This window comes from Triticum dicoccoides, chromosome 4A (genome assembly GCF_002162155.2).
Source record: "Triticum dicoccoides isolate Atlit2015 ecotype Zavitan chromosome 4A, WEW_v2.0, whole genome shotgun sequence".
In the NCBI taxonomy this organism is placed as follows: domain Eukaryota; kingdom Viridiplantae; phylum Streptophyta; class Magnoliopsida; order Poales; family Poaceae; genus Triticum; species Triticum dicoccoides.
Window position 1 is genome coordinate 579,757,443 of NC_041386.1, and position 9,686 is coordinate 579,767,128.

At 40.2% G+C, this 9,686-nt stretch overlaps 1 protein-coding gene across 1 annotated transcript in view; it reads right to left on the reverse strand.

The window, feature by feature from the left end:
• Window positions 1-1,009: 1,009 nt before the first annotated feature.
• LOC119283690 overlaps window positions 1,010-9,686 on the reverse strand; it is a 21,117-nt gene continuing 12,440 nt past the window's right edge. The window contains exons 2-8 of the mRNA XM_037563130.1: window positions 4,512-4,562; window positions 4,382-4,403; window positions 3,367-3,370; window positions 2,961-3,075; window positions 2,310-2,616; window positions 2,003-2,187; window positions 1,010-1,480 (exon numbers count right to left, since the gene is read on the reverse strand). Of these exons, the coding sequence (XP_037419027.1) occupies window positions 1,205-1,480; window positions 2,003-2,187; window positions 2,310-2,616; window positions 2,961-3,075; window positions 3,367-3,370; window positions 4,382-4,403; window positions 4,512-4,562 (960 nt within the window). The 3' untranslated portion in view covers window positions 1,010-1,204. The remainder of the gene's footprint in view (window positions 1,481-2,002; window positions 2,188-2,309; window positions 2,617-2,960; window positions 3,076-3,366; window positions 3,371-4,381; window positions 4,404-4,511; window positions 4,563-9,686) is intronic.

Sequence of the window (9,686 nt, forward strand, 5' to 3'; positions counted from 1 at the left end):
GCGCTCTCGGATGTTGCGAGCAGAGCACCAATTTCCCGGAGCAACGACGCAGGAACGGTGGTAGCATCGCCGGAGACGAAGGAGAGGAGAGGAGAACGCGGCCGAGGAGACGAGCACCCCCGCAGAAAGGGGACGTGCTGGTGATTTTGAAATAGCGCCGACGTCACCAGTCGTGCAAGACGCCAGTCATGAAGCTAAAAACAGTCGCGAAATGGGCCAAACGTGCACGCTAAGAAAACAAGAAACTTAACACGAATCTCAAAGCAGTGAACGAACGGCCTGCTTTCAAAACTGATTCAACGGGACTCTTTGGCTATCGATATTAACATAGAAAAAATACAGGAATCTCACAGCACTAATTATTATCACAAAATCCATAAATAAAATGCAGTATTGCTTATAAAAGATGCACATAATTAAATTACAGAAAAAAATTGAAAAGTTATGAAGTTATGAACGAAAATAGATTCATTTTGGGAAAAAAAATTAAAACACTTTTAAAACCAAAACTCGGATGCTAAAATGCTCAACACACATTAAATTTTTAAAAAATAATTAATAAACTTACAAAAAAATGTTGAAAAAAAAATTAAGCGAGACTTGTTAATAAAATCAATAAGACACCAAAAAGAAGTTTCACTATGATTCACAAGGGAAAAATCAATCATATTAAAGAAGTTTCAGCATAGGAAAAAATTCATTTCATAAATAAAAAAGGAAAAAAAATAATTTTATCGGGTGACTTTGAATCAACAATTGATATGATCTATGAAATGAAAAGATCAATCAAAGAAATTGTTGATCACCCAGGCTGGAAAATGAAAATTCAAACTCACAACACAACTATAAAGATATAGAAAAATTCAAAAATCTCAAATATAAAACATTACAGCAAAAGATACACAAGCATTATAACATAAACACAAATGGAAAAAGACTGATAACAACTTAATTAAAAGACAAATTAGAAACATCATGAACGATAACCAATCTTTCCTTCAGTCCTCGACTTAACTACATACTAACAATCGAAACTTTTCAGTCTTCAACTTAACTACACGAAACTTAATGTCTTAACTGCTTTCAACCCAAAAGGCAAAAAAATGCCAACACATAAGCCACCATAAGTTCCATCCTGCGAATATAAAAGAACGCTCTATGGCGACTACTTTCCCAAACTAAACTGCATGTCCATTGCTTCCACCTACAGAAGGCGCTGGAACACAATTGAGACTGAACGATCATAAGTTGACTCGTCAAAAGTGATGAGCACAACATTGTCTTTCTCATATTCAGTGACTGAGATGAACTCGCTGAAACTGGTCTTCTCAATCACCATCCTCCCATCTTGCTTGCACAACTTGAAAGATGATGGCATGATAACATGCGTATCTCCCAGGTAAGCTTCCAGAGAGATTCCAGCACTAGTTGGTATGTCAACAAACCTCCTCAAGCTAGACACAACAAACTTTGGGATTTTCTATTGAAATAAAAATGAAAAATTATATAAATCAATAATTAAGATGATTGTAAAATGTTCTACAAAATAAACACAATACTGACCTAAACTATACAGATTGACATGTACTGAAAATGAAGAAAATATAACCCTTAAATCTCAATTTTATCAGGGGTAAAAACTAGAATCTAAAAGGCTAATTACTAAAATTGAAATACTAAAATAAAAATACCTAACTCAAAACTAAAAGAATATACTACATTTCACAATAGCAGAACATACAAATTAGTCTCAGTGCTATCAAAGGTAAGACTAGAATATAAAAACACAAACAACCTAAAAAGCATGCATGTATTATGATATCAAAAATAGTAACCATAGAATCTGAAAAGCTAATTCCTAAAATTCAACTACTGAAAATTTAAAAGTTGCACATTCATGAAACTCAAACTTGCAATGATTATGCAACAGCAAAAAGATTATAAAAACAGAAATAAAAACAAGATAAAAGTAAAAAATGAAGGAGTAAAGTGCAAAACTTACCATGGTGAACTTCATAGTATTTGTGGCAGTCATTACATGGACGAACGGAGTGCAACGTACACAGCTTGACGTCCGGAAGAGTGAGTGTACAAGCAAGCGATTGTTGTGGTAGTTGAACTCCAATCCACGGGGCATCACAGCAGAGCAAACTAGTTCATACCTTGCATTACTGAGGTTTTCAAAAGCTACAAAAACCAAACACATACAAATATAAAAATGAGTAATCATCTATCAAAACAATGCAACTGAAAAGTAGAAATAAACAAAATATGATAAAAGTAACACATACAAAAGAACAGAAACTCACCAACAGAAGGTAAAGGAAGAATCCTTTCACCATCACGGAAAGTCTCTACTTTTAGGTCAAAGCATGAGTTGTCCAGGGTAAAGACCAACCGATCTTCAGCACGAAGGGCATAATCATTGCTGAACTCAAACCAAGCACTGCCACAAAACTTTGAGTAGTTGCCTCGATGCTTAAATTCTGAAGCATAGGACCTACTCTCATAAATGAGTATAGCAGGCTCAGTTCTCTTGTGCTTGTAAGTAGTTGCAATATGCCTGTGCTCTGCAATATAATCGGCTAAGAAACCCCTCACATTGCATGGGATATACTGAAAAAAACAAAAAGATGAAACAAAAGAAAACAAATTAAAAATAAATCAAGAAAAGGAAAATTGCATGCTAAAAAATTACATATTAAATAAAAACAGCAAAGGTTTTACAAAATGTAGTGAAAATATCATTATTGATACTTTTAGATCGATGAACCAAAATTGCATGTGTTACTGGAAGTAGATACATGAAGGAAAATGAAAAGTGAATTGACAAACTATAACAACAGCAATACATATAATAGTAAAAAATGTATACACTTTACAAACATCAACTACTCATAATAACATTGCTATTATCATATTTTAAAGAAAACTAAGGTGAATTTGTTGGATCGACTCACCGTCCTCCTAAAGCAATACTCATCAAGAACAACATAAAAAACTTCCAGCACTTCATCGGTTGGCACAAATGGAAGGCATGCGGCACCAGGGCAACGACAAACTGGACAAACCATACTGAAAAAAGGAAAAAGGAAAATAATTATTCTACATTAATAACTTCTAAGAAAAGATGTTATTCTCAATCAATGTGAAAAATAAATACAAAATATAAAATAATATTCTACATTCCACAGCAACAAAAGATTTAAAATCAACCTCAGTGCTACCAAGTGTAAACCTATAATCTAAAAGGGTAAATCATAAAATTGAAATACTAAAATTAAAAAAAGTTGCACTTTCATGATACTAAAAATTGCACTGATTATGCAACAGCAAAAAAGATTCATATACAAGTATTGACATTACGATCCTGAACATTTTGTAAGCACAAAAATCAACAATAACAGTCACCTGGACTATAAAAGATTGACATGAACAATACAATTTAAACTGCAAGTAAATATAGAACATCAAATTTTGCAGCTTCAAAAAAGCTAAAATTTACATCAGACAACTAAACTTGCACACCAGAAAAGAACGAGAAACTGAAAAACAGAACAACTAAAAGCACTAAGTAACCTATAAATCTTATAGAAACTACATTTGCATCTTAAGACATCTAACCGTGCACTTCAGTTACGTAGAGTGCTAAAACCTTGCACAATTGCATGATTCAAAGATCTAGATATGCTTTGACACAAGAAACAATTAGAACAGTATAAAAAACTGAACAATCAGAAAACTAATAATCACATAAAGTAGGGAAATCTTGATTAGTTCTTTAAGCTCAACTTTTAAGAATAAAACAACTAAAAGCACTTAGTCATGCATAACTACAAAGTATTCTAAGGAACTCACACATCAAAAACCTATAAAAACTATAGATTGGACACAAAGAAGCTCCAAATAGATTCTAAGTAACTTGCGCAACAACAAACTATACAACATCACACGCCCCGTACATATCTAGTCAACATGCATCCTCATATTGGTCTGTTACTAGGCCTGTAAACTTGTACAGAAAAAGGAACGTGCTTTCAAATCATAAGCCCTCAAAAAGAAACTTATAGATTAAATCTCTATGTATATGACCTATAATCTGCATCATAATAACAAATATAGAAAAAAAGATTGCATCTTTCGACACATACAAGACACGCATAATATCAAATATAGATCTACTCACATCGTGTACATCAGAACCCTCAAAACCTACTCACATTCCATGCTCTGTTCCTCCCATTCATAACTTAAAATAGTAATAACGAAATAAAAAGATAAAAACCCTAAACCAAACCCGAGATTGGAACAAAACCTAACAAACACATCTAATTAAACCGAGAACAAACCTATGAACTACTACTAAAACAACAACAATAACCTGGAAAACCAAGATCTGACCACTAAAAAACAGATAAACAAACAGGATTTGAATCAGAGATATGAGCAAAAACAAACCCTAAATAAGACACGAAAACAACACAAAAACAAGAACCAAGAAGCACAAATACCTCGAAAGGACTAGATACAGCACCGCAATCCGTCAGCAACGAAGCCCTCACCTGCAAACACACAGTACAGAACAACAACAAAACACCCAAGCAATCAGATACAGAGGAGGAAAGGAGTAAATGAAGCAATAAAACGAAAATCAGATGAGAAACAATCCACAGATGGAGCAGATCGAGCAAGAACACCACTAACCCTAGCTCTGGTCAGGAAGGGGGAAAGACAGAACAGAGACTGAAGCGGAGCAGTCGGGGGGGAGAGTGACTGACAGATACAGAGACACGAAGGGATAAGAAGACAAGCCGCCGACGCTCGGGATTGCTCAAGCGGGCTGCGCGCTGGGCTCCAAGGCCTGTTAACGGGCGCGCACAACTCATAACGGGCACCCGCAGCGCAGAAACGAGCCCAATCACACGAATCGACTGACCCAGAAGCAGTTTCAGTCGATTTTGAACAGCACCAAACGCAGCAAAGGAAAAAACTCAATTACGAATCTCAAAGCACAAAACAACGGCCAGAAAATCGACTGAACCAAAATCAAAAAATCAGCTGACTGAAAAGTAGCTAATTCGGTCTGGCTCAGTGTGTAGGATTGACATTACATGGTGAGCGTGGTGTGACAACTCCCTCAGGCCTCAGATGCCATTGCATTCTAGTGATAACTAGCACTCCTTTTCATGCATATCGTTTTCACGGTTGAAAAAATGGACCAACGGTAGTTAACACCTGCACATCGACTGATTGATTGATCCGTACTACTACGAAGCTTCGGTGCATGAGCATGAAGAAAACGGTGTAGCACGCGTGTAGAACATTTTTCTTTTCTTCAACTTCTCATGGCAACGCACGAGTCATGCATCTGAAGCCTCGCTCGCACAATATCACAAGTGTACGCGGTCGTCCGGCGCTGGAATCACCAAATCAACACCCGCGCTTTACGTACAAGTGGCAGGTAGGACTATTCCGGTGCGCCTGATGGCTGTTGCTGGTAACAAGAGAGGTGTTGTACCATTTGGAGCGTTGATCCGGTCCAGACCCCAGTAGCCGAAAACCTTCGGTCACAAGTCAAACTTCTCGAACAGAAACGGTCATAAGTCCTGACAAGTCTTTCTCAGGTTTGCCTAAGTTTACGCCATCTAGATAAGCTACTACTAGTGGTAACACAAGCAATGTAATGTTAAGTCATTTGTGCGTTTTTTCGGTTGGTCCCTTGTGGGTTGACTGAAACTTGTACCCTGAACTTTGTGTGTTGATCTTCATGGTCCGAAAAGTTACTATAGTGTGTTCAAAGAAAAGCTTAGGCGTACAGTAGTGTTCCCAACGTGAGGTCCACTTGATTTGAGAGAGAAAAAATTGTGTATTTCACTTGCCGTTTATCAGTCAGCCACAGCCCACAGGCGATCAACCATGCAGCTGATCAGTCTGTCCCGGCACAGCACCGTGCCGCGCTACTGGCTCGCTTGTTATCTTATACTTTCTTAATGGGAAACCAGTAGTGTTAGAATTAAGGAAGTTCATCAGCTAGCTGTTCAAACCTTTGACATATGGAAGTCAGAGGTGCAGCATTGCTATCTTTGGAGACTTGATCTGTTTTTGCTGCTAATTGATCCTTCTTATTTTTGGTGACTTGCATGAACAAGTGCGCTTGCAGTTAGTGGTCGCAGTACGTAAGCATAGATGAATAAATGAATGGATAAATAGGCATGTGGATTAGGGACAGCAAAAGATTTAGTGCAGGGCTAATATCGGTCGAAGAATTGGTCACATGAGAAGAGCATAACAAACCACAAAAAACTAGAAAAGACGCAATTATTAGACTCAAAGTAAACAAGTAGGACGGCTTTTCTTTAGTCAAGTACACTCTTTCATAAATTGTGGGCAGAAATATCTTGGACCAAGCCTTTCCTGTACTACCTCCGTCCCGGTGTATAAGTCATTCGCGTAGTTCTAGGTCGATAATTTAACTATCTAAATATGTATTATATGTGACAAAAAATATATATTTAAAAACTACATCCGTGTGGAAATCTAGTGGTATACTTTTCATGACATATAACACATATTTAATTCCTTAAATCGATGACCTAGAACTACGCGAATGACTTATACACCCGGACGGAGGGAGTACACAACTTGTCTTTTCCAATAGATTACACAATACTAATAACTAATTCTCAAACACAACAAAGTTATGTACTTAGGCCCTTTTCAACGCTCCACGATGTGCAGATGCTAAGAATGCCACGTAGGCAAAAGAACTGATTTGGTAAAGCAATTAATGAGGAGAGATAGCTCCCCGCAAAAAAGGAGAGATAGCACTTCGATGACCTCAGAATCGATGTCAAGCGCACAGACCTATGCAAAATGTCTACCAAACAATCCATCAATGGGTTTGGTTACTAAACAATTAATGAAGGGAGCTTAGCTATAACACCAAGCACATATGCATTGGAGAGACGTTGTTTTTTTAGAACAAGGAGACATTAGTTGTTAAGCCTTTTAATTCACTTAGCCCCTTACCTAAGAGCCGGTGCATTAGAAAAAGGTCTTACTAGATACTCCCTCCATCCAAATATATAAGGCGTAATACAGTTTTCAAGATCACATTTGACCACGACTTGTAGTCCGCTACTCTTCTCTTTCCTCTCCCTTATCCGCCAACAAGGCACAAATCTGATATGGCATCTCTTATAAAAACAAGGAACGGGAAAAAAAACCTGGGTAAAAACAACTTAAATGAAAAGGAAGAGAAAGGAATTGAAGCTTCCATAAGCTTCTAAAAACCGGGCTTGGAAGCTTCCGTAATGTGGAGGAGCTTCCGACGCGTACGATACACTGGATGGGCCGGTCTAGTAACAAATCGATCGAGGGAGGTGTGTGCCACGTACGAATTACAATGTATTTAAGCGCCAAATAGGATTCACATGGCATGACAGGCGATGCCGAAAAGGCGATTGGTTGGTTTCTTTTAATCCTTGCATGCATCAATTTAATGCACCTTGAAATATGAACATGTGGTGGAAAGAAGTAAAAAAAAGACTTATAATCTGGAAAACCCAAGAAAATGAGATGAGCCCAATAAGCTAGAAAGGAGGGAGTATATAAGTAACTCATTTACATCCCACCAAATCCCAATGCTACCTGTGAGGAAGAAGTTCTTGGCCTAAGCAGACCCATAGGTCTTCAGACGACCGTCATGTGTGCACCTGAAACATCGCTTACCCGTCACTCGTCAGCCGTCGAACAAGCGAAGAAATGGAAAAAAATAAGGTGTAGAATAACAGGGAATTCAGTTTCTTTTTTTGAAAGCACGACTTACCAGATCAGCAGCAGAAGCCGAAGAGTAGGTTGAACAGAAAGATGATGCCACGCACGAATGCGGGCAAAATGTCAGCGATCATGTTCGCGCGCGCCTGGTGGCAGGCCGTCCCCTCATCGTCCCCATGTTGGCGGCATTTGTGCGCCAGGTATTTGAAGAGTATTCAGAGACAAAGTAGGAGTGCCAAGAACGATGACAATGATCTTCCAGACGCGATACGTGGAGAGGAAGCCTGCAGTTGTTAAGTTAGATAAAAATATAGTGAGTTCTTTCTGGTGTCGATCGCCGACTGATGCAAAGTAAAGGTCGACGTACCTGTATCAGTCGAAGGAGGCAGATGTGACGAGCGGCGGAGGATGGAAAAAAATAGGTGGGGCGTATTCTAAAGGAAGTAGGGGGCTTATGCCCCCCCCCCCCTTCCTATGGAAATCAAAGTAGTCCATACACACTAAAATGCACTCAAATGTTTTTACGTAGTGGATGCACGAGTAGAGCTCCTCGCGTAGACGACGCGTCGAGGCCGAAGGTGTGAGGAATGCGAGAAGCACGAGCAAGATTGCAGGCTTGTGGAGCGTCGTGATTGAGCTTGTTGGGTTGCTGCATGGTGTTGGGCGGCTTCTCTCTGTCTCGCCGGCTTAAACGCCCCGGCGCTTACGGATCTAAAGCGAGCGTGGCATCATGTTGTCTCCATTCCATGAAAGAAAATACCTTCATGACCAATCCGAAGCTCTTTATCTTTCATGGGAGGAAGAAGATACCTTCATGCGAGGAAGAAGAAGCTTAATGTGGTAATTGGGCTTTAGAGGCTTTGGGAGTTAGGGCCGGGAATTAGTGGTGAGGGCAAAAGTGGGGAAGTGCGACATGGTTAGAGGGTGATTAGAACATTTCCAATGTTTCTATCGAGAAGAAGGGTTGGTCTTCTATATGGTCCTTGCAGGTCCCGTCGAAGCTCAAGGCTTTTACCTAGCGTCTTGCGCAACATTCGTTGCCAACGGGCGATGTACTTCACCACCGGAATATGTCGCCGACTCATGTTTGTGAACACCTCCATGGTTTTGCTAGTTTCTTAGTCAGGGTGTTTGTTGTAGTTTGTCCAGACAGATGATGTTCATCCACTGATGATAATATATATGTCTGCTCCGAGAACTCGCTGGTAGCTTTAGTAGTAGATTATCTGAGTTTTGCAGAATGTTTTGAACCAGTCATGTAATATAACTTCTTCACCAAGATCATGGTAATGCATAGCAACGAGAGGGGAGAGTGTGTCCACGTACCCTCGTAGACCGGAAGCGGAAGCGTTAACACAACGCGGTTGATGTAGTCGTATGTCTTCACGATCCGACCGATCAAGGTACGAATGCACGGCACCTCCGAGTTTTGCACACGTTCAACTCGATGACGTCCCTCGAACTCCGATCCAGCCGAGTGTTGATGGAGAGTTTCGTCAGCACGACGGCGTGGTGACGATGATGATGTTCTACCGACACAGGGCTTCGCCTAAGCACCGCTACGATATGATCGAGGTGGATTATGGTGGAGGAGGGCACCACACACGGCTAAGAGATCAAGAGATCAATTGTTGTGTCTATGGGGTGCCCCCTTCCTCCGTATATAAAAGGGGGAGGAGAAGAGGGCCGGCCAAGGGGGTGGCGCGCCCTAGGAGGGGGAAACCTACTCCAAGTAGGTTTGCCCCTCCCTTTCCTAGTCTAAGAAGGAGGGGGAGGAAGGAGTGGGAGAGGGGAAAGGCAAGGGGGGGCGCCCCCCCTTTCATTGTCCTATTCGGAGTCAAGGGGAGGGGGCACGCCTCTTGCCCTGGCCGGCCCCTCTCTCTCCACTAAGGCCCAACAAGGCCCATTAG